We start from the raw sequence: 22,407 nt of genomic DNA on the forward strand, positions 1-22,407 counted from the left end.
ATGCCTCAGCATAACTAGCTAGCACTATATGTGGTTCGCCGGGGGGGGGGAATTAGTAGCAGCAATCAGTACCGCCCAGACCTCGGACTGATAGGAAAATTCATCACGCAAGTAACCGGCAGTCCAATACGAAAAAGATCTACACGTCAGACAGTACTCTGGTTTGCTCTCCAAGCTAGGAAGCCCTTCCGACCAATGCTAGTTCAGCTGGCTCCATAGCTTCCCCTCGGCGGGCTAAAGTCCCCTCAGCAGGCTAAAAGGGAAAAGCAGAAAGAGACATCATAGGCGGATAGCCCTGATGCGAACGGACGATGGATGACTAGCGTACTTCCTGGCTATTTTGATCCATTAGTAGCTACGATTACTTACAAGAATTCCACGGATGAAAATTGAAGCAGAAATTGCATCAGCCCGGATATCGTCGAGTTGGGTGGAAAGTGCGGTTGTCCGGTTTAAGTTCTGCCAGTAATGCGGAGAATAGCTAACATGGAATATTAAGTTTAGTACCAATACCTGGCTATAGATTCTTGCGATATATGTTTATTTAAGCTGAGATTTAAGCAAATAAAAGGGGTGTCTTCATTTTCGACGCGATTTGAGCCCTCTATTGCCGAGTACCTTTGGACATTATTGTCTATTATTCCATCGGCGCGACAGGGCTCTAGTAACAAAGGTTGAAGGCTATCTCATTGGAATATAGAATAGAAAGACGGATTTTAAGCATCAGTTGGGTAACCCCTTCTCTCGTACAGTCAACTCAGCTGGCCAGTTTGTGTTCAATACGCTCCCAATCGCATCAAACTCTTCCTGCCAACCACTAGGGTCAGGTGGAACCCGTCCATTCGGGTCATAGTTGACTGTCTCTGCATCCACCTGTACTTCATGGCCTAAGCTCATGGTACCTTCAGCAATGGCGCTGCCAAGGTTGTTGAGTAATCCCGGACCCTCCGCCCACGCATCATACGGATCTTCCCACACCTTCACCCGCAAGTTCTTTGAGCCTTTGCGGAAGAAGAATTTTTCAGGCAGGGGTTCATGAATTGGCTGCATGGCTGACTCGGGATAATCTGTTAATCCCAGAATAAGCCCCTGTGATAAGCTATCTTTGATCTTGTCTTTTGTTGCTTGATCAAAGTCTACGCTGTCTGCCGTGAGTGACACGTTGGGGGCTCGGAGCATCATGTGGCTGATATGGGCTTGGGAATCTGTGCCATAAAGGTAGAATGGCGTGAAGGTTTGCGGGTACTCATCGTCGCGATGCTGTAGGTTAAGCGGTCTGCTTTTCACCAGTCTCTTCAGTGTCACACCTGTGTACAATCTCCTACGGATCGCCGGGTTAGCTTCTTCAAATTTCAGCATACTTAAGAGGAGGCATTACCTGTGTCCATCTGCGTAGATGTGTCCCAAGAAGAACAATCGACGATCTAAGCGGTCTGGACAGTCGTGGAAATGGGGAAAGTGGGAAAGAGTTTCTTCTTCTGGGACCTCCGGTTCTCCTTCGCCTAGATTGTGACCCTCGGCTTCATCCTGGCCTTCTTGCTTCTCCTTTTCTGTCGTCGTCGATGACCTCAAACCTTTCCATGCTAGTAATTTTATCTTTTTCTCCAGATTGATGTTGTGATGTGACTCCAAGGTTATCTGCTTGTATTTCCCAGATCTTTTCAAGCTCACATAGTCATCTTTGTGCCATATGTCGGCAGCCACGATGACCTGTTCTCTCTTAGTCGCTTCGTGGAACGAGGGCTGGTATACCAAAAACACCTCGTCGGTGCCTTGCATAAGGAACGATGCCTGCTGCCGGCCACGTTTGTTGCGTTCCCGACTGACAATGACCTCCTGCATCACCACTTTCTTGAACTCTCGCATCAACTCATCAATAAACTTCATATCCGTTGGGAACGGGCTCATAACGACGTTTCGCAGTACAAACAAGTTTTGCGGCATCTTCTTCAAGCCTAGTCGGTGCATGAATTCTTGTGCGCATTCACCGTACAGCTCTGGCTCGAATTCTGTCGAGGTCAAGTAGAGCGGTCGCGTGGTCGGGTGACTGTCTGAAGAGTTGACAGAGAATCTGTCGACCACCCTCTTCATGAGATTGTTTGCTTCTTCCAGGTCCTCATTTAGGTGTCCATGCTCGTCGAACCAATTCAGTGCAAAGGCGTTGATGTTCAGGTCCGACCCCAATTCGCGGAGCAACTCCATCAGGCTTCCGTCCTCGTCCGCGGCAGCAATATCTTCGTTTGACTTTCTGAGAATCTTTTCCCGAATGAGATCTCTCTCCTTTCTTGCTTCCGTTGAAAAGTAGCTATTTCCATTCTCTGCGGGCGGTCGGTTCAAAGGGACGCAGATAAACATCCTTTCGGGGGTGTCATTCTCGTCTCCAATTGCAGCCCAATACGCTGATAACTAAATGATGGTTAGTAGCTGGTATTTCAGGACTGTTCTTCGGGGATTAAGGGCTTACTCTAGCACTGGTAAATGCTGCCTCTCCAAGGAGTGCTCCATAACCGTACTGATCGAGACCAATTGTCTTGTTGGAGAGCCACGTTGACATGGCTGCAGCACCTGGCTTACTGTGCGAACATTAGTGTCATGGAATACTGGAGTGACTTAGAGATGCAAAGCTCAGCTCACCTTCCCTCAACGCCAAAGATCCCCATACTTGAGTCCACATTTCCTTGCGACAGGTAAGGACTTGTCCAAGTAACCAGGAATCTCATTCGACCGTCACGATACACCAAGCTGCCCGCCGGATAAGGCACATAGCCGGCTTTGTGCGGGTCCACTGTAATAGAGTCCACATGTTTAAGAGCTTTCAAATCTTCTGCTGTCTTCTTTTTGAGTGTCAAGGAAGGAACAAACCCTTTGGAGTCGTTTGTTTCTTCAGTTCTTCCGCCTGTTGCTCTAGTTCCTCACCTCTCGGCAGCATGGTGGCGAAATATCCACCCCATGCAGCATCGGCGTGAAGCACGAATGACATACCCATCTTTTGGAAATCATCTCGGATTTTCACGATCTCTTTCAAGTTATCCACAGCGCCTTCTTCAGTTGAACCCATGATAGCGACAACACCATATACGGGTCGCTTTTCGTCGAAACACGTCTGAAGCTCCTTTTGCAGTTCCTCGACGTCGAGTCTGGCCTCTAGGTCTACTTTGATTCCGTACATAAAGTCGGACCCAAGACCAGCAATAGCTGAAACAATCACAATGAGCTCTAGAGCACATATAACAGGTTGGAGCTCACTTACCGGCGCCCTTGGGCCAAGAGTAATGGCGAGTCTTCCCCACCATGTACCTGAAAGGGAATTTGACGTCGTTGGTAACATCTGTGTCTAGAAACTCCTCTTCCAGCTCGCCTTTACTGATGTTTTGGATATTGTACTCCAGCATGGCCTTGTCCAGGAAGTCATTGGAAATATTATGGCGGTCATATAGGCGCTGCGGAATGCTGAGCACTGTATCAGGCCGAAGGTTCAACAGCTCCCATGCGGTCATCTCATCGAATATTCTCTTTTCGCCTTGACAGTTCTCGATCTCAAACTTCCCGGTCAGGAACTGCAATTTTCCTTTCTTGATAGCGAGGTAGAGCGACAGTGGGTAGTATTTCAGGTTGCGGGCTAGTGAGTATCTCCATTAGTACCTGACACAACGTTAGGGGTAAAGCTTGCATACTTACCCACCCAAATCGACTCCAAGTTGGCAATTGTTCCATCAGCAGTAATATGACCCCATCCTCTAGGCGAAGCATTGGGGTCAATATTGTACCCAAACATCTCGCAGAGCTGCTCTCCAGCCTTGATCTCCGCATAAGTCGTAAACGGGCTTGCTTCGAGGGCAACATTGTTCGGGTTGTACAGCATGGTCATGAAGTAGCCCAGCAGGGCCGGCATGGTCATGTCGGTGCACATATGTCCTTCATATCGTGGAGACCAGAACGGAATCGACTGCTGTCCCATGAGATGTGCGACTTTCTGCACGACCTCGCTGAAATTTTCCACGATTGTCTGGTATAATTTCTTGTTCTTGACATCATCTGGTATAAATGGCTTTGGGGGGGTCAGTTGCTTGTCCATACATTATCTCGGTCATCGGAAGCTACTCACCTTATCATTGGGAAAATAGGCTAGTCTGGCAGCTTTCAGTTCATGCAAGATAGTCTCAATATTCTTCTGAAAATATTCAAGGTTTCCCGCCTTAGGCCCGATAAAATACGAGCTGATGATCTGGTGCGTGCGATCACGCTCCTCAGCAGTACCGGCCGACATGGTGCACAGATGTTAGGTATTGCAAGTCAATGTGAACAGCTTTATGACCACAATCCGAAAGTTGGCGTGGGTAAATTGATCTGTGTGACTACTCTGAATATTTGAGCTCCAATGGCCCATAAGGTGTCATCAGTCAAGCCTGAAGGGACATGAGGGTGGATGTAACATCGCCAACCTGAACCTGTTCTTAGGTGGAGAATAACCACACTTGGGGATGTTACGCAGCACAACTCACATCATCATCTACGAAAGCAGCAGTATACCTTGTTACTGCAAGCCACATTCCCTGAATTAAGCTGTCTTCACCATCCTACTTGTTAAGAGTAACCTTCTCACATTGTGATTCCCTTGTTCCGACTTTCGACCCGAGAATGCTCCTTAGCTACATACTACTATTCGGACAACCCCGAAGTTCCTGGCTTGTAACCTTAATCTCATATCTTAACTGAATTAAGGTTGCGGTCCTTTCCTTAGGTCGGGGTAGCTTAATTACCCTACGTCAATCTATCCTAGGGTACCGTGGAACAGTGTCCAGATTAGGTAATCCTGCAGCATTTGAACACGATATTTTTCCATATAGTGAGCGCAATGGCTAGTTCAGAAACCAGTATGGTTATTTCAGATCAAGTCCTCTTGGAATTTCGAATCAGCCTTGCTGGTATCCCCCTTTGTATTCCGGGCGGGCATATCAACACTCCCCTTCAGAAACCAGTGCTAACCAGCGCTACACCCAATGGATTCTCCACAAAATGATCTTTCCTCTCACCATCAAACCTTTTTCATCAGGCTACAGCATACGAATCGGCAACTCTGGTCAGACTCCTACATGACAGTTCTATCCCTACAGTAATTCATCTACTGCACGTGACATGCAATGGCACTCTCCCCGCTCCTAGCCACACGTGCGCGTGTCACTACTAACATGAAAAGAATAGATCATCGCAGTCAAAAGAGTTCATTCATATCTTCATACTAAATGCAAGATGCAGCCCGTCACCTCGAACCAATAAACTCACTCAACCTCTCTTGATCCAGAATCTCCCCTTCAACAAGCCTCCCCGTCTCCAAAACCTCCGAGTTAGCACGCTCATAGCGAATCAATGCAGGAATGCAGTTCACACCCCATCGAGTCCGGTAGGGATTCTGTGGGTCTTTCCATCTGCAGAGTACCCCAAAAAAACGGCAGATTAGCAAGCAGCAGAGATGGATCGATAGTAATATATAGAAAAGGTGTATGACTTACTCAGGTTTCTGTCCCACCTCAACCACCCCAACCCGTGGACTTTCATCATCCTGTCCCGAAAACGCCTCTACAATCTTAGGCCACGCGGCACGGACATCCGGACACCATGCTTGTCCGGTACTCGGGTCTGCGGAGGAGATAAAGACGAGGAAGAACTTCTCGCCGTGAGCGATCGGGAGATCGTTCGCCGTTATGGGAAGAGGGTAGTTGGGGATAAGTGGCATTTTTAAGGTCTTTTTTGCAGGTTTGAAGATTTGGCTGTAGATGCGGAGCAATGATGATGAGGGGATGGGCATGTGAGCTGTGCCTGTCCGCGGGCTTACTACTTATTTAATTGAAAAATGGCGTTTTTTGCGTAAGTGGGTGGGCGGTGAGAGATATTGGGTGGGGGTTCTGCCGGTTGTTTGTACATTTGTATACGGAGTAAAAATGGTGCAATTCACGGTTTACTTCTCGTCACTGTGGTGTTTGGTAGGTGGTCTTGATTGGTGACATGAATGGCACAGTCGAGGTGTTGGAAAGAAAAAAGAGAGGAGGACAAGGTTCAGGAAAGAATAATACCTGACCAGGTCCTATCCTGCGGAGGGTGGAAAAGAGTAATAGGAGGAAAAAGAATGACCAGACTGGGGCTCGATCCCAGGACCTTATCGGTGTTAACGATACGTGATAACCAACTACACCATCCGGCCATGCTTGTTGAAGGGATCAAACAATTTGGCCTTATGAGAGTAACTCCACTGCTTTCTTCGAAAGGTGAATCAGTCACATCCAAGTAGTTATCGTAGCAGCCAAAGTCTTGTATCCTATTGAGTTCCAGAAAAGTACAAGACGTGTTCCTGCACTTGCTGTGGTGGCATTGCAGTACGGTCATGGTCAGGATAGAAAGATTCAGTTCATATCCATCATCGACTTTTAACATGTTGCCGTACGGTACACTACATATATGTTCGCACAGCGGCAATCAGGCGGACGTCGTCGACCGGCAGTGAAGCTAAAAACTGATTTTGGACAGATACCAGACACAAACCCCATCTGTACAGTAAGAGAATATATACAATCCTCAAATATCACTCAGTTGTGACACCATCAAGACTGATCTAGACAATGACACCTTCTTGGGCCTTGTCATATCGCCGAACTGCCGTTACCGGCACCAGCAGCACCACAGCTGCCAAAGCCATCACTACCGCACTGAACAATTGCATACCCAGAGCTCCATTGCTTCCACCATGCCCATCGAGAGCGCCACCGATAGGTGCACCGATCAGCGCTCCCAAACTCACAGCAAACCACTGCATGCCCATCCGGGTACCAATGACCGAGGGGGTAGGCGAAATGACCGGATGGGCCATCAACACCGGAGTAACGGCGATAAAGCTGCCAGTGAAGATTCCAAGAAAGACAGAGAAGACAACACATCCGGCGACGGTATGAACGCCCGTCCAGCCGAAGAGGATAATGGCCGAACTAGCCATGCTCACACACAGCACTTTGCCAGGGCCGAAACGGGAAACCAACAAAGGGCAAACAATACGGCTGATACTGGAGCTCGCATTGAATATGGACACCATGTAGACGCCCAGGTCTGCTGAGGTGTGCAACACGGACTGGGCAAAGGAAGGTAGGAAGAACAGCGGGACGAAGTATGACACAAAAAATAGGAAGTTGACCGCGGCAAAGGTATCGAAGCTTAACTCCTTTAATGCATGCCAGTGAATGAGCTGGCGGGGCGGACTGGGTTTCGGATTGGTCGTGGCTATTAACAGCGGGATGGCAATACACGAACAGGCCACCTGGATGAAGGCCATGGTGCGGGCTGTCCAGGGGAATCCGATCTGTGGCTGCAGTCGGATGAAAAGAATTGGGAAGACGGTTCCACCTGGGTGTCAGGATAGTGAGCGAGAGTGCATAAGAACCGGAGGATTCGTCGACTAGTACAACGCACCGATAGTGGCCCCGGATGACAATAGACCGACGGCAATGCTGCGGCGTGTCGTGAAGAGCGTGGAAGCCAGTGACAGGGCGGGCACATATATCAAGCCACACCCCAGGCCACTACATACGCCCTGCGAGAGGAAAACTTGATAATACTCCGTCGATAAGCTCAGCATCATGAACCCTATGACGTTCAGAAAAGAGCCGACAATCATGAGAGAGTGCAAATATCCCTGATCAAACAGCGGCCCGGCAACAACACCCGTGGAGACCATGAAAAAACTTTGGATAGTACCTATCCAAGCGATACTTGATGGAGAACTGGACCGCAACAGGTCGGACTCATAATACGCTTGAAAGGCCCCGTACGCAGAAGAGTAACCATAGGTAGTGGCGAAGAGCAGAAAGGAGGCAAAGACCGCGGACCAGCCGGCGATTCCCCCATTCGGCGGAGCTGAAGCAGCAGCAACACTATGACGCTGGCCTTGCTGGGGGCTGGAACGCTCAGACTCCTTTCTTTCCATCGCGAAAGGAAAGTTAAAGTTGTCAATTCCGAACACAGAACCTTTGCTGAGGGCGTGAAAGTTATCTTAGATGACAAGAATTGTGATAATAAGAGCCTATTAAGGGAAGGAACATCATGATTAACCTTAGCTTGCAACTGCTTCTTAATAATCAGCAGAAGCAAGGATACAATAATTGAACAAAGCAGACCCATTCGTCATGGTGCGGTTACCCTGATTTCTATAAGCTTCTCCGATCAATAATATCTGTGCTACCCACAGCTTATAGTACTATCGATGCTCAATGCACTATCGGTCGGCCAACCGCACTTCATGCACTGAGGAATCTGCATCCGATCGCGCCGATCATCTGCACGGCAGATCATTTGATAAATGGGCTCTGATCTGCGCCCAGCAGCGGTGACTGATTGGACCAGGGGTGAAGATCATGCTGAAGAGTGCAGTCAGATATGCGAGATATTTGTTAAATCGGTCCCATGTGCGGTGAAAATCGAGACTAGAGAGATAGACCAAGGTACACCTGCAGCAGTCTCTGCATTTGAACGTTTTCTTTTTCAAGACTAGCAGTGAGAAAGAAGCATGAGGCCCAGGGAAGCTACGCATACCTCATGGCATGGGCAAGTACTAATTAGCATAAGCTTCTCGAGCTGAAGTTAAATGGGTAGAAATTGTTCACAGTGTGACGTCTTTCACTTGTGTTGTCCCCTAGGATGCAGGGAGCTTATTGGATCTGCACCAAAGAGCATTAACTGTACAATGAATTCTTGAATAATTTTTTCATCTTGCGAGATAAGGTTTGAAGATTGATCATGTACATCACACCGGCTGCTCCTCCTGCTTATGCCTACATTAAGATAACTTCGCCTGAGACAGTCGACCATCCGCCTCCCCAGACCAACACTCGCTTCCAACTACTTTTATCGATAGCTACCAACCTATAAATCAATCTACAAACAAAAAATAGAAAAAGAGAAGTGTACATACAACAGAAGGGATTCGCTGGTGGTCACCCACCCAACTACTAACCTCCCGGCGTGTGGCTTAAGTACGGCTGAGCGGACGGGAAGCCCTGTTTTCCACACCCTGTGGTCGTATGTACCAGTTTTGTGCCCTATTTAAATTATACCATGTGGTAGAGGCTTACAAAAAGGTTCTGTGGCGGCCTACTAACCTCCCGGCCCATGGCTTGAGCGTGGCCAAAAGGTAGGTCAGTATCTTTGTACTATAAACGTGGCTATCAACAGTTTCTGCTGTTACGGCCTAGTTAGATATTCCACCATCAACGATACAGATTCATTTAGCCACCGTATGATGAAGAATAATCGACAGATTGACTACTGCTGTATAAATAGGTGAGAGGGTTACGACCACTAATGATGCCCGCAGCTCGCTCTGCTATTGCATACACAGTCGCTATGAGGCTAGCATGTGGTAGTTTGAAAAGGGAAGATACTAGCATCCACAACACATGTAGGTTTGCCCAATATTCGCGACAATGTGGATGCTATAGTTGTCAAGTAGCGGTATACATAGCATTTGGGTCAACGCATGATTATATGGCGGGCTACAGCAAGACTTTAAGCGAAGATAAGCAACAGCAGAACCAAAGCACCATAAACACAATGAAGAATCATGGACCGGCTACCAAGCCCCAGGACTAGACTATAACCCCTCAGCATGAAGATACGCTTTTGCGCGGTGTAATAGTAACGTGAGGCACATCACCAGCCACCGGCATTGGCACCGTCGCTCTCCCTTTAGTGGTGTCAACTCTAGGAAATGGACACCTTTCCATCCCACCAGATATGCCCACGTCATAGCGACACACAACAATCGCAACAAAGTACATCACCAGCTGAGGTGCCATTCTCTTGCCTCCGCACTGATGGGTACCATCACCAAAGGGCCGGAAATACCGAGAAGTCACCAATTCCGGGTTGTCGAGGAAGCGTCGATAGTTAAACTCCTTGGCATCAGGGCCCCAATGAGTTTCACTTACTTGGATGCGGTTATAAGGGATGAGAAGATTGGAACCCTTCCGTAAGCAATAGGGGCCAATTTCGGTATCTTCAGTAATATGGCGGAATACGTGTATACCGCAGTGGAGACGCATGGTCTCCTCAAGGGTGGCCTTGAGGATCGGGCAGCGCTCAAGCTGTGCTGGGATGTCTTGTGGTGCCATGGGCTCGTTTCGTAGAAACGCCTCTTCACATTCTCCTTGGATCGCAGATAACAGCTCTGGGTTATAAACAATCCTGCACAAGACCCAGAATGCGGTAGTGGATGTGTTATCGAGCATGCTGAAATGCCTGAATAAACAAGAATGTTCCAGAGGCAGAATATACTCACCCCCAGAAGACCCAAACATACATCATAGCCAACTCTTCATCTGTGACCGCTGCCGCACGAATTTCATCTTCGGTCATCGTCACAAACTCGGCACAATCCATTTTCTTTTCTCTGGGTAAGGCAAAGTATTTGGCAAGAAGCTGCGCCAGCTTATCGGTGGCAGCGTAAGCCTTTGGGGCAAGCATTCTAGGACGCCTCGTGAATATGGAATAGACGTTGGTTTGGAGAAGAAACATGGTGTCTACCACCTCTGGAAACATGTCTAAACAAACTCTTCCAAACGCCCCGTCACTGACCGTCACGGTAAAAACATCCACGGTCCATTTGAACAATGAGACCTGTGCCGGCTCAGCAATCGATCTTCGCAGTTGATCAGAGGCAGCCAAAGGTGTAAGAGTCTTGTCCATGTGTGCAAGTATAGTTTGAGTGAGTGGATTATCCTGAGGTTGTGCCCGTAGACCTCTTCGTACGTTCCCAGTAATGGCGCGAGGAATCGGCTCATTCCTCTTGGCAGTTATCGAGGACCACAAGCGAGCTCTTGTCGGGCCTGAGACACCAGATGCCGCGAGGAGGATGTCAAGAAAATTGTCGTTACCTATGGATCTTGGTTGCTTGTGGACCTCCGATATCAGTCGTACATCTTGGACCACATATAACGACCGACCACCGACGTGCAGGCGGAACGGGATATCTTCATTAGTTAGGTGTGGTCTAAGGCTCCTTTGAGATTTCGGACTTCTATACTCTCTGAATTGAACCCTTACTTTGCGTTGTCTATCGTCTTCTCGATGTTGATTAGGAATGACAGGGTGTGGCCGGCACCTAAGTCAGTTTTAGTGAGGGCTTCTAATAGAAATGCTTAGCATCGCTGTGAACCAACTACTTCCCTGGTATCCAGTAAGGAATCAGTGGGGGCTCTCGATCATGAACATGCCTACTCCTCCACTGCCTTGTCGCATGCCATAAGCAGTATATGACAAGCGCGATACCGGGCAGTAAGTAGCTGCTAGAGCCAGACACAACCTCAACAACAGCCATGGTATTTAGTGGCTATCCTTCGAAGGCGAGCCTGGCAAGCAAGAATGAATGTCATTGAATCTCTATTGGTGGCTTCCAGGCGTTATTGTGTCCTTAAGCCAAATGACAAATGAAATGTTTGCATGAATACGGGGTCTCTATACGGTACGAGAAATATTTGTGATGAGTCCAACTAATAGAATTTGGGACTTGCGTTCATTGCACGGGACAAGCACAGGTATATCTGGAATCTGGCAACGTGACATTGAGCTAGTGTCCGGAGATTTATAGCCAATGCAAGGCCAAATCAGTGCTGTATGATCTGCACATTAGCTAAGCTCGTGTATCTAACTATTCCCAACGCACAATGTGTGGGTTTATTGACTCATTCAATAGGCTCGTTTGGTGGCGGAACGGAAACATTTTCCTGCATGATGGTCGATGGGCACCCGCAAAAGACATTGCAGGAACAATTGGAATCCACGACTTGACATGAATACTATCAACATCCATGCCTTTCATTTTTATTGCTTTTTTCAGTGTGTGCGATTAGTGAACTCAATTATTTTAGCGATTTTTGCCACAGGATCTATGGAGTATATAGTTCGAGCCGGAAGTGGGGGTGGCAAAAATAGGAAAAAGAATGACCTACGCAGGATTCGAACCTGCAATCTCTTGATCCGTAGTCAAGCGCCTTACCATTGGGCCAGCAGGCCAATTGATGAATTAATAGCCCTTTTCTTTGCTAAATGTACCATACGTATCTTCAAGTCTGCGAATCTTCCATCTCAACTTAATCCCATCCTCGAGTCTCCCACTCAGACTGTTAGACCACAAGAACACTAGTCACCCCAAACTGTCATCATACTCGCATTATACTTCTCTTTGGTGCGAAGCAGAACTATCAATTGAACTAGTGCACTTTCATGACGAACCCTTCCAATTCGTGCGTGTAAGGATGGAGTACATCCTGAACGGCTAATATATTTCTGGAACACTAAGATGTCCGGAGTGAAGTGGTGATACTGCTAGTAACAGCCTTGACCTTCAATTTGTTCTGTGGGAGAGATCCATAACTAGTGCAAATTGCGACGTATCCTATTATCTTGACCAATATGAATACTCCACAAACCTTAGACATTCGCCTGCTGGATTCGGCTGAGCTAATGACCCACGTCTTTACACCCGGTATATGTCAACGCGCTAACCAGTAGACCAAATGGACATATCGTGTTATCACGGTTATCAGAGATAAAACCGATTGATATCTGCAGGTTTTGGTTAGCGATACTAAGGGCCGACGCGGCGTGTTCCACAACCACTCAATGCTAGACTTCGAAACGTCTCAGCATACGCGATTTATGCAACGTGTTTTTATTTTCGAGGAAAGGTGAGACCATGTGGTTGATGTTCTTTTGGAAACGTGCTCACAAGTCTGCTCACTGATCCAATTTTGCCTTATCTGGGCGCTACACATCAACTAATATCAAAATTATGGGTGATATCCTTTCTCTACAGGGCCTACACCTAAATAAGAAACTAAGATGACATGTAGCTTCTTACAGTCTATATCATTACTGCTCCACATGCAATTGAACGTTCCCGGACCAGAGTAGCCCGACGGCTCGACCCTTCTACGGATAATTGCAAGGACAAGACTGCTCCTGCCAAATCAGCGTAAGAGACGAGAAAGGCAGCATTCGGCCAGATCAAGACTTCGGCCTATGTGACACACACCACATGTGGGCTGTTTGCTTCATGTAGCTCGACGATTCGTTAATTAGCACGCGCTAATCGTCGGTTCAGAGCACAATTTCTCACTAAGCTGCAGTTTGATCGGCAACTACGGAAGTGCTGCCTGCAGATGTTTGTCTCCCTCGTAGCCCATGCATAATGGGCAAATTGCCAGGCTAATAACATTCCGCATCGTCCATGCAGCCGCTGTCATCTCCGTATAGCAAACAACCTTCACGGCTATATTTCAGTCACTAGAATCGTTGCGAACGTATCACTCTTCATCGATAATCATCGGAGTAACACCATGGACGGCTTTGATGCTACCCAGGCCCCAGCAGCGTATAGGACCGTTGAGCCCTTCGTGAGCATCCTGACAGTGAGCATGACCCTCGGCTGGCTAGTCAACTACGCTGGCATGATTCATGTTTCTTTCAAACAAAAGACATACGCGATGGGAATCATACCTCTCTGTTGCAACATTGCTTGGGAATTCGTCTACGGAGTGGTCTACCCACCGAAAAATCGGTTGTTGTTGATCGCTACGGAAATGGCGGTTATCGTCAACATCGCGGTCATGTACAGCGCCATCAAACACTCACCCAATGAATGGCACCACGCACCCTTGATCCAACGGAACCTTCCATACATATTTTGCGCGTGCACTTTTGGATTCCTCACCGGACATATTGCTTTTGCGGCATATATCGGCCCTGCGATTGCATACACATGGAGTGCGGCGTTCTGCCAATTGCTTCTTGGCGCCGGCGGACTGTGTCAGTTGCTCTGTCGGGGTAGTAGCCGCGGAGCGTCTTTTCTTCTGTGGTGAGAAGCTCGAAAAATCTAGACCGGTTGGTAAGCTGACAATCATCTCACTTGTAGGATATCGAGATTCGTTGGCTCCCTTAGTGTGATGGGTTTGGCTGGGTTGCGCTTGAAATATTGGCCCGAGGCTTTCGAGTGGCTGAACAATCCTCTGATCTTCTGGGCAGCGGGAATGTTTCTTTTCTTAGACTTGTCGTACGGCCTCTGTTATTGGTACATCACAAGGATCGAGAGGGATGAGGCTTCAAGACGAGAACAGCTCGCCAAGTGCAGATAATCGGTGGTTCATTTGTGATGGAAAACGAATCTCGAAAGGGGCCGGGGGATTCAAGAGTTGTCACGTCATGCATCGAAGGCAAGGATCCCGACCATCTGACGAGCAAACAACAACGCAAGCTTATAGCTTAGTCTTATTGAAGAACACATGCAGATAGTTCAAAGAGGTTCTCGCCTTTTGTAGCGGACTGTACAGCGTTGGCCGCTACTCTGTTCCTCTTGGGCATAAATATGCAAGCTAAATAAAAATCATTCTTACCGCTATCCTTTGGATACTCTTACGTACCTACGCATTCTTTATATTTCTATGGATTAGGTAAATCCCGATGGATAAAACAGAGTTCACAGTAATCATTGTCGGAGGGTCAATCTCAGGCTTGGCCCTCGCCCACTGTCTTCACCATGCGAACATCCCGCATATTGTCCTCGAAAAGGCCTCAGAACCAGCACCGCAAAAAGGTGCGTCAATAGGCATCATGCCTAATGGGGCTCGGATTCTAGATCAACTTGGACTATGGGAGAAGATAGGGTGTTACGTCGAACCACTCGCAAAACCGGTTCTCATTTACCCGGGAGCATATCATGTAGAGAGCTCGTACCCTAGGGTCATGCACAAAAGGTACGTGTGATATTATCAGAAAACGGCAGACTTAGCTATTTATTGATCAGCACGCAGATTTCATTATCCGATTGCATTCATCGACCGCAAAGCGTTCTGCAAGTTCTCTATGAAGGGTATCCATGTCCCGAAAGGATCCGGCTTTCGGAGAAAGTAATAGCAATTGAGAGCTCCGATGACGGGGTCACAGCCACTACGGCAAATGGGGAGATCTACAAAGGGCATATCATTGTCGGGGCAGATGGTGTGCATAGTAGCGTGAGGGCCGAGATTTGGAAGGCTGCTGACCGAGTACAACCGGGCCTGCTCAGAGCTGAGGAAAAAACCAGTATGTTGCAGGTTTCATTGTAAATTCAATAGACTGGTCACTTACATTAAGTATAGCTCTAACTACAGAATATAGTTGTATCTTTGGCATCTCATCACCGATCGAAGGGATGGAGCCTGGAGGGCAAGTCCATGTCTTTGCACCCGGCCTCAGTATCACCACTGTTCACGGAAAGGGGGGACGGCTTTACTGGTTCCTTACGCAGAAGCTAAAGAGAAAATATACCTGGCCTGACCGTCCTCGGTTTACAGATGATGATATGGCCGATGCAGCTGCCAGACTAGATTCCTTTCGGGTCAACAATGATGTTACTTTTGGTCACATTTGGAAAGCACGGGAGGTTGCAACAATGACACCCTTAGAGGAGGGCCTAATGAAGACATGGTCATGGGGTAGGATGGTCCTGATAGGGGACAGTGTGCGCAAGGTATTTATCTATTATTGCATACTACTTGTATGATAGTTGACCCAGACACAGATGACGCCGCACAGTGGACAGGGAGCGAACATGGCTATGGAAGATGCTGCAACGCTAACAAATCTGCTCACGCGACTCCTTCGGGACGGCAAGCCACTACCTGGCAGCCAGCAGATTGAGGACCTCTTCAAGCAGTATCATGAGATCCGGTTTGGGAGGACCAAATCTAACTTTGAACAATCCCTCTTGACTGTCCGCCTTTGCACTCTTGATGGCTTACTACGTACCCTGATAATTCGCTATGTTATCCACATGCTCTTAGCTTACCGGTGCATATGGACTCCAGGTTTTTATCAAATGCGGAACACTGCCACTTCCTCCCATTACCAACTGGTATTGGGCCTGGATGGGATATGTATAAGAGAAAAGATGGGAGATGGACAAAGATGACTGGGATGGTGTTTTGTATATTGGGAACGTTGTTTATGTGCTGGTGTCACTCCTCGTGGTCAAATGGAAGGCCTGCTTCAGGCTTATGGGAATCTCCTTAAAACATGGTATGATTTCTTACTCATGAATGATGAAAGGAAAGAAACATGTAATGCACAAGCAGATATATTTTGAACATTCGGTGACCATGTCCTATTAACACGATCTGTAAAGGACGTCAGGCAGGGTTAGACATGTGCTGCCAGAGGGTTGGAAGCAATGAACTTGACAACACACAAATGCATACAATTGCTGGTGCTAGTAAAACCCCAGCTATAACATACTCCATCTCTTTTTAATTGAACTTCTGTTGGGCAAATTAGTAAAAGAAAGGCCAAAATAACCAGATGAAGCTAGGAATGGAACCGAAGCCCATTGGTCTGCAATCATTGATGATCCGATATGAATGTGCAGTCCAGTGGTAGCTGTACCTGTACTATCATTGAAGAGTGATTGGGTGTCCCTTGTCAATTTACACCGCTGTAGTGTCTGTAGCTGTCTGTTAATATATCTAAACGCAAAGGTAAACTGCATGCACTGGCCCAATGAAGGCAAACGCTCGGAATGAAGTGAGAGTATAAAGAAAAATATCACGCCTGCTTCATTCCGCTAAATTTCTATTTAAGTCTCTTATATCTAGCGATTGACTTCTTTAGATTCAATGCTGCAAGCTCCCCCGAACCTTCCATAGATTTACCGGCACTTCTTTGTATGTCGAGAATACTCCTGGTGACTCTCATCGTGCGCTCCCAACCTGAAGCAACTATTCCCCCATACTTGAGTAGTATTGCGTTTATGATCAATCGGCACATCCTTCCATTACCGTCTGCAAAAGGATGAATCATCACGAAGTCATTACTGTACTTGGCAGCCAAAGTGAACGGATCAAGGATGTGGGTGGCTTCGATCTTGTGAACATCTCTCTCGAACTCGGCAACCGGCTCTTTCATCTTGGCTGGCACATACTTACGCGAAACGAAGTTTTTATTCCCAGCATGGATATGGACCTTTCTGTACCTGCCCGAGTATTCTGTTCAAGGAATCCCCTCCCCAACCCAAAAGTGTCGATGCATTCTGTCAGAATTCGAAGGTCACGGTACTCTAATGACGTGTCAGAGTGTCACTAATGACAGTAGCACCATCGCTGCCCTTCTACTTTAGCTTCTCCTGGATAAACTTGTAGGAATCCGTTTCTTTTTCGAATAGGTCCTTCGGCGAGTCTTGGTCGAGTTGATTATACGCGTGCGCAGTAGAGTCCATGGATATCGTGTAGAACAGACGAATTTCGTTCCCACGGGAGGCCTTTGAGATAGAGGGGGAGGGGACAGCCCCGAGTCTGAAAAGCACTGCTTATGGCGCTTCTCATACTTGTAGATGTCATCTTGCTAGATAAGTCATCGAAGAGACCAGTCAGTGGCTTTTGCCGAGAAGAGACTGACATATCACAGGCCTTGCCACTGAGTCGAGGTATGTTCTCCGTAGGGTCAGTTCAGTTGGTAAATCAATGAGGAGATAGCGAGGAAGGAGTATTCAAGCCACGAACCCGTGGTTTCCGGGTCAAGATGGAGGTGCGATGATGCTACCTTGGAAAATTCACTATCTTCATTCACTATAAACGATGCATGGTAATATCAATCTAACGCGAATAGTACACTCCTTGATTCCAAATACAAGAGGTAAAAGACAAAGGAAAGAATAGAAAAAAATAATCTATACACCATCAGGCGACTTCCTACAGCCAACCCACAATATATAGGTTTCTAAAACACATATGATCCGGTATAGTACTAGTAAGGAGTCGGTCCTTTAGTACCAGATTTCCTTAGTCTTTCCTTTCTCTGAAGAGTAATGATCTGCTTGCATCGGGGAAGTTCTATACGGGCTTAGCAAATTTAGCAAGGAGATAGAAGATTAATAAACCCGTTTAGAATAAGTACTGGAAAGTGTGCCTTGAGATGGTTTTGGTGGATCACGCTATACTTGTTGTATATAAAAAGTTCGTCGATTTGTTCAAGCCTCGTCACGAATGTGAGTTGCTTATAAGATTCAGAATCTGATCGGGGATGGCAGAGCCTGCATCCACCAGCAAGTTAATGTACATAAGATACCCCAGACGCACAAAATGCCGCCCTCTGCACCTCCCTCCTGTCTCTGTCACACTCCAGATCCGGACACAGAAAAACGTCATGTATCGGAGAATTGACTCAATCGTCCTTGACCAATTGGTTGGCCATGGCGACAATGAGACGATCAAACCGTTCGTCGAGATCTTCACGCAGCACGGCCATGTACTCGTCCGGCAATGGCGAACCCTCCGCGATCCAGCGGAAACGGGACTTGTTGGGGCCGAGAGAATCCAAGACCGTGGTCCCAAAGGCGATCATGTCCGGATAGTCTGGTCTTCTGACTCGGAACGTCATGGAGTGCTTAGACGCGTCGCATTCTGTAAGTTCCTCGGAGAAAGTGTATCGTTTACCCTTGTTTTTGCCGGCAGGGTAGACATAGTCGAACGTCCGGATGCTGCCCAGCCCGAATCCTTCAAGAGAAACAGATATAGCTCCGGGGTACCATGCCTTTTCAGCACCAAAACCAGCCACAAGGCCCCAGAGCTCACCAATAGGGGCGTCGACGTCACGGGTGACGGTGGTATAGTGGACCAAAGAGGACTTAGACATATTGCAAGATTCGACGAGGCGATGAGTTTTAGGTAGAACGAAGTAGAGGAGCCTTGAAAGTTCAGTTCAATGTTGGGATAATTGTAGTGGGATGTTGATGATGCCGTTCAAGTAACAAGCCTTGCTCAACATCGGACAACCCGTCCTTTATAACGCAGTCGTGATACAAAGTTTAAACATCGTCAACCGGGACTGGCCGGGATAGGCAACTAGCCATCTCACTAGTCAGTTAGTTAGGTTATTTAGAGTGCTGATTAATCTTCAATGAGTTGACAAACTAAATAGTTACTGTTCGCCCGCCTGTTCGTCCGTCCGTCGTTCCGTCCGTCGTCCGAGCCATCACTCGATGCGTTCTGGTTCTGGAACGGGACTCGTTCTGAGCAAGTCTCCTTCAAAGGTTGACTAATCGACTATGCCCAGCTCCGACATTCCGTCCGCTCGCTCCGTTCGGGTTTCCGGGGCCAGTGGATTACTTGGTGGCACTTGGCGCTAGAATGCTACTCAATATTAATAAAATGCGGAGACCCAAGTCCCATTTCCTGTCATCAAAAGGTATATGAATCACACATAGCACAGGTGGTTTATAGCAGGACGAAAGCTACAATTTGACAAAGTTTGTGACACAAGAGCCATCCAACATGTTGATCCTCATCGCTGGTATCACTGGTTTTGTCGGCATTCCATGTGCCAGGTCCGCCTTTGCGCGTGGTCACAAGGTTCGAGGTCTAGCTCGCAATATTGACAATCTTCCCCAAGATGTTCGGGACGGACTTGAAGGCTTTGAGACGATGACCAGCCCTTATGATGTTGCCGCAATGGATCGTGCCACGAAGGGGGTTGACGCCATCATCTGTTCCTTTGCTGCCGTCCCAGAGATGTACATGGAATCACAGATGTTGTTGATTCGAGCAGCAGAGCGTGCGGGAGTGAAGGTACGTAACACAATAATTGTGTCCTCGCAACTGACGCTAAGAGTTTCTTAAGATTTTCCACGCCACCTCGTGGAACTATGACTGGACACTCTCACCCGGCTCGCATGAGATCTACGACGATATGCGAGGCTTCTCCCACCACGTGGCAGTCAGCTCAACCATCAAGCCCATCTACATGTTCACCGGCGCGATTGCCGATTACTACTTCAAGAGGAGCCGTTATGACTGGGACCCTGACACCAAAACCTTCAGCTTTCATGGCCCATCGACATTCCCGACGAGGTATACTACGGCAGAAGACATTGGCAATTACGTCCTTGAGGCAATCACTGCCCCGGATGCGGCCAATGGGGGCTTTGTTCGCGTGCAAAGCTTCGAAGCCTCTCCGGAGGATATTGTCAAAGCATACAGTGCTGCCAGAGGAGGTAACATCACCGCTAAGCTTAACTGCTTAGGATCAGTGAAGGATGCAGAAGATAAGCTGAACGAAGGAAGAGCTAAATATGGGAAGAGCGGTTGGTACAATTATCTGCGCTATTGCTATCAGTATCATATCCCAGCGCAATCGTGGGATTATGAGCCTGTGGATGTCGCACGCTTCCCGAACGTCAAGCAAACTAGCTTGGAGGAGTTTTTCCGTCGGAATCCTGATGTATAGATGATTACGGTTTGAAAAGGTGCTTACGATTTTGGTTCCATGCTTCAGATTGTGTGTATATTAAGTGAAAGCCTTTAGCCACGTTCATGACGTCGGGAAGTAACTTGTATGCTAGTTTGGGGCAATTGTCTACCAAAATATATGGCTTTAACTAGCTCTGAGAATATATCTTCTAATTTTAATTTGAATCCTTGTAGTACAGTGGTTCATGTGCATCCGTCTGTAAATTCTTGGTCGGAATATGACGGACGGGGCGAAATGGGCCGATAGCTGACTCGGCAAACTATAAGGCCAAGAAGAAGTAAGATATTGGAGATATACTATGCATCAAGTGAATCCGAGCTGAGTGGATATATTCTAAAAAGCAAAAGAAACCCCCGTAAAGCTCTACTCTAGTCTGATCTATTCATGCCAGGCTGCATGCTTTCTATAACAAAATGAGAGGGAGGCCACCTGCAAGAACATCGAGGAGATTAAGGTCGAGACTGCTCTTAGCATCCTTCAATTCCCTCGGCAATACTGTCCTCGGCAGATGTCCAACCTTGCCCACAGAACTCCCGCAATAGGTTCTCTGCATGCTTGGCAGGTACTATAATAGACTCGTCATCCCAATCAATTTCAGGAGCATCAGGGATTTGATCGTTGTCCGGTCGGAGCTTCCGGAGAATCGTAATGATTTGAGTCAAATTGAGTGGGCTCGCATATCCGAAGAGCCGCTGGGACACAACGTTTGGGTACAGAAGGGCCACTGCGTGGAGACGCGCAATGTCAACGACATCGACGATGTAGTCTGAGATGAATTAGCATTACATCCCCACATAGAAAAAGGCCTGTCTGTGTCCTTACGAGGAACATATGTCTTGAAAATACGTCTGTCGCCGCTGAGGAGTCCTCGGACCCATCCCATCGTGGAGCCGTTGATTTGTTCGTGCAGGACTCTTCCGAGCTAGGGGATGGTCAGTTACTAAGTTCAGAGAGCTAAAGGACCTGACTCACTGTAAAAGACGGCAGAACAGTATTGAACTGAAAACGAGGATTCTTCTGCTCGACCCACTTCCATGCTGCCCGTTCCGATTCGGTCTTCGAGGCACAGTAACCCATAAAGCCCTTCAAGTGCTCCGGGGTGTTTGGATCCAAAGCGGATTTGACAGCCTCATCATTCCAGGTATCTATCATGTGCAACTGCAGTTAGACATAACTTATCTTGCAGATACCTGAAAGGGAGAGAGTAAAGATTTACTTACCGTCATATATGGTGATGACTTCTTCATAGCGCTTAGGGGTTATTGCCGTAACACCCGAGGACGTCAACACAACCCGTTGAACAGAGGGCACTCTCGACGCAGCTTCCAGAACATTCTGGATCGCTTTAACAGCCCAGGAAATGACTCGCTCGGTGTTTGCGTCAAAGCTCACATCCGTTGCCTGATCACACATTCACAATTTGTTTAGTAAAACCCTTGCTGGGCAGGTACATCTTAGCATCCAAGGAAAGACATACCACGTGAGCTACACCACTGATATCTTCCATGACCCCAACAAGAGCATCGATGTCATCAAAGTTTGCCAAGATGACAGATTCATACGAATCGTCACCAAACTTTGCTTTAAACATCTCATCAAGCCATGGCTTCGGAGCTCGGACAGTCCCGCGAACCTTATATCCTAGTTCCAGCAATAGTTGGATAACATTGCTCCCGACAAATCCATTTCCACCCGTGACTAGGATGCGAGAGCCCTTGGGAAGGGAATAGATTGTATCAGACATGGTGATGGAGTTTGTTGTATTCTGCTTTCTGGCATTCGAAAGGGGGTGGTGGTACCGTTTTTATAGCCCCGGGGGTGAGGAATTGGAACAAGATAGGCTAAGAATCCCTTCAAATTATGCCCTTACAAATCCAACGCAGCTAGAGAAAAACGCGAGCAACAAGTTGAACCAGCAAAGCGGGTCCAGGTCAGGGGAATTCGGGGTTCCGAATCTGTTCCGTCCGTCCGCTTACTATCACCGTTCTAATGATTTATAAACTTGGTGGGTCTATCTATACTGGACCCGGTTGTGCCAAGAGCCAAGAAGGAACAAATGCTCAGCATACTAGCATTTTTCAAGGCCTCTATAAA

At 47.6% G+C, this 22,407-nt stretch overlaps 10 protein-coding genes and 2 non-coding genes across 12 annotated transcripts; 3 read left to right on the forward strand and 9 right to left on the reverse strand.

Moving 5' to 3' along the window:
* Window positions 1–440: 440 nt before the first annotated feature.
* On the reverse strand, window positions 441–4,289 carry ASPBRDRAFT_71362 (pyridoxal phosphate-dependent decarboxylase family protein). Its single transcript, XM_067629127.1, has 8 exons — window positions 4,106–4,289; window positions 3,679–4,048; window positions 3,251–3,619; window positions 2,863–3,195; window positions 2,635–2,827; window positions 2,465–2,573; window positions 1,379–2,406; window positions 441–1,321 (listed from the first exon to the last, which is right to left on the reverse strand). The coding sequence occupies exons 1-8, from the start codon at window positions 4,265–4,267 to the stop codon at window positions 724–726; spliced, it is 3,162 nt and encodes a 1,053-aa protein (XP_067485375.1). The 5' UTR covers window positions 4,268–4,289; the 3' UTR covers window positions 441–723.
* A 925-nt stretch (window positions 4,290–5,214) lies between these two features.
* Window positions 5,215–6,017, reverse strand: ASPBRDRAFT_37343 (uncharacterized protein). The gene is made up of 2 exons (XM_067623708.1): window positions 5,511–6,017; window positions 5,215–5,426 (listed from the first exon to the last, which is right to left on the reverse strand). Exons 1-2 carry the CDS (start codon window positions 5,804–5,806, stop codon window positions 5,261–5,263), a joined length of 462 nt encoding a protein of 153 aa, XP_067485376.1. The 5' UTR covers window positions 5,807–6,017; the 3' UTR covers window positions 5,215–5,260.
* Window positions 6,018–6,125: 108 nt separating this feature from the next.
* Window positions 6,126–6,199, reverse strand: ASPBRDRAFT_t16. The gene has a single exon. It is a non-coding gene; the product is annotated as a tRNA-Val (tRNA).
* A 408-nt stretch (window positions 6,200–6,607) lies between these two features.
* Window positions 6,608–7,969, reverse strand: ASPBRDRAFT_115324 (putative MFS monocarboxylate transporter; the record flags this gene model as incomplete). Its single annotated transcript, XM_067616888.1, has 2 exons — window positions 6,608–7,389; window positions 7,456–7,969. The coding sequence occupies 2 exons, from the start codon at window positions 7,967–7,969 to the stop codon at window positions 6,608–6,610; spliced, it is 1,296 nt and encodes a 431-aa protein (XP_067485377.1).
* Window positions 7,970–9,641: 1,672 nt separating this feature from the next.
* Window positions 9,642–11,356, reverse strand: ASPBRDRAFT_50919 (uncharacterized protein; the record flags this gene model as incomplete). The annotated part of the gene is made up of 3 exons (XM_067626633.1): window positions 9,642–10,269; window positions 10,340–10,913; window positions 11,257–11,356. The coding sequence occupies 3 exons, from the start codon at window positions 11,354–11,356 to the stop codon at window positions 9,642–9,644; spliced, it is 1,302 nt and encodes a 433-aa protein (XP_067485378.1).
* A 623-nt stretch (window positions 11,357–11,979) lies between these two features.
* Window positions 11,980–12,051, reverse strand: ASPBRDRAFT_t15. The gene has a single exon. It is a non-coding gene; the product is annotated as a tRNA-Arg (tRNA).
* Window positions 12,052–13,376: 1,325 nt separating this feature from the next.
* Window positions 13,377–14,171, forward strand: ASPBRDRAFT_50920 (uncharacterized protein; the record flags this gene model as incomplete). The annotated part of the gene is made up of 2 exons (XM_067626634.1): window positions 13,377–13,894; window positions 13,952–14,171. The coding sequence occupies 2 exons, from the start codon at window positions 13,377–13,379 to the stop codon at window positions 14,169–14,171; spliced, it is 738 nt and encodes a 245-aa protein (XP_067485379.1).
* Window positions 14,172–14,496: 325 nt separating this feature from the next.
* On the forward strand, window positions 14,497–15,985 carry ASPBRDRAFT_50921 (FAD-dependent oxidoreductase; the record flags this gene model as incomplete). Its single annotated transcript, XM_067626635.1, has 5 exons — window positions 14,497–14,789; window positions 14,882–15,117; window positions 15,174–15,250; window positions 15,293–15,424; window positions 15,581–15,985. The coding sequence occupies 5 exons, from the start codon at window positions 14,497–14,499 to the stop codon at window positions 15,983–15,985; spliced, it is 1,143 nt and encodes a 380-aa protein (XP_067485380.1).
* A 656-nt stretch (window positions 15,986–16,641) lies between these two features.
* On the reverse strand, window positions 16,642–17,055 carry ASPBRDRAFT_113009 (uncharacterized protein; the record flags this gene model as incomplete). Its single annotated transcript, XM_067616714.1, has 1 exon — window positions 16,642–17,055. A coding segment is annotated over one exon (414 nt), but the record flags the coding sequence as incomplete, so codon positions are not given.
* A 1,173-nt stretch (window positions 17,056–18,228) lies between these two features.
* On the reverse strand, window positions 18,229–18,699 carry ASPBRDRAFT_191388 (SRPBCC family protein; the record flags this gene model as incomplete). The annotated part of the gene is made up of 1 exon (XM_067620363.1): window positions 18,229–18,699. The coding sequence occupies one exon, from the start codon at window positions 18,697–18,699 to the stop codon at window positions 18,229–18,231; it is 471 nt and encodes a 156-aa protein (XP_067485382.1).
* A 638-nt stretch (window positions 18,700–19,337) lies between these two features.
* On the forward strand, window positions 19,338–20,289 carry ASPBRDRAFT_61561 (uncharacterized protein; the record flags this gene model as incomplete). Its single annotated transcript, XM_067628318.1, has 2 exons — window positions 19,338–19,631; window positions 19,684–20,289. The coding sequence occupies 2 exons, from the start codon at window positions 19,338–19,340 to the stop codon at window positions 20,287–20,289; spliced, it is 900 nt and encodes a 299-aa protein (XP_067485383.1).
* Window positions 20,290–20,668: 379 nt separating this feature from the next.
* ASPBRDRAFT_71364 (uncharacterized protein) lies at window positions 20,669–22,057 on the reverse strand (the record flags this gene model as incomplete). Its single annotated transcript, XM_067629128.1, has 5 exons — window positions 20,669–21,079; window positions 21,136–21,235; window positions 21,286–21,458; window positions 21,534–21,714; window positions 21,791–22,057. 5 exons carry the CDS (start codon window positions 22,055–22,057, stop codon window positions 20,781–20,783), a joined length of 1,020 nt encoding a protein of 339 aa, XP_067485384.1. The 3' UTR covers window positions 20,669–20,780.
* Between the last annotated feature and the right edge of the window lie 350 nt (window positions 22,058–22,407).

This window comes from Aspergillus brasiliensis (assembly GCF_001889945.1).
Source record: "Aspergillus brasiliensis CBS 101740 unplaced genomic scaffold ASPBRscaffold_1, whole genome shotgun sequence".
NCBI lineage: Eukaryota > Fungi > Ascomycota > Eurotiomycetes > Eurotiales > Aspergillaceae > Aspergillus > Aspergillus brasiliensis.

Bases quoted from the DNA above. Each gene is read 5' to 3' on its own strand.
- ASPBRDRAFT_37343 (XM_067623708.1), bottom strand. From the start codon at position 5,806: ATGCCCATCCCCTCATCATCATTGCTCCGCATCTACAGCCAAATCTTC. The intron at 5,427-5,510 runs GTAAGTCATACA...GGTACTCTGCAG, and splicing joins GAGGTGGGACAGAAACCTGA to ATGGAAAGACCCACAGAATC.
- ASPBRDRAFT_71362 (XM_067629127.1), bottom strand. From the start codon at position 4,267: ATGTCGGCCGGTACTGCTGAGGAGCGTGATCGCACGCACCAGATCATC. The intron at 4,049-4,105 runs GTGAGTAGCTTC...ACCCCCCCAAAG, and splicing joins CCTATTTTCCCAATGATAAG to CCATTTATACCAGATGATGT. The intron at 2,574-2,634 runs GTGAGCTGAGCT...ATGTTCGCACAG, and splicing joins ATCTTTGGCGTTGAGGGAAG to TAAGCCAGGTGCTGCAGCCA.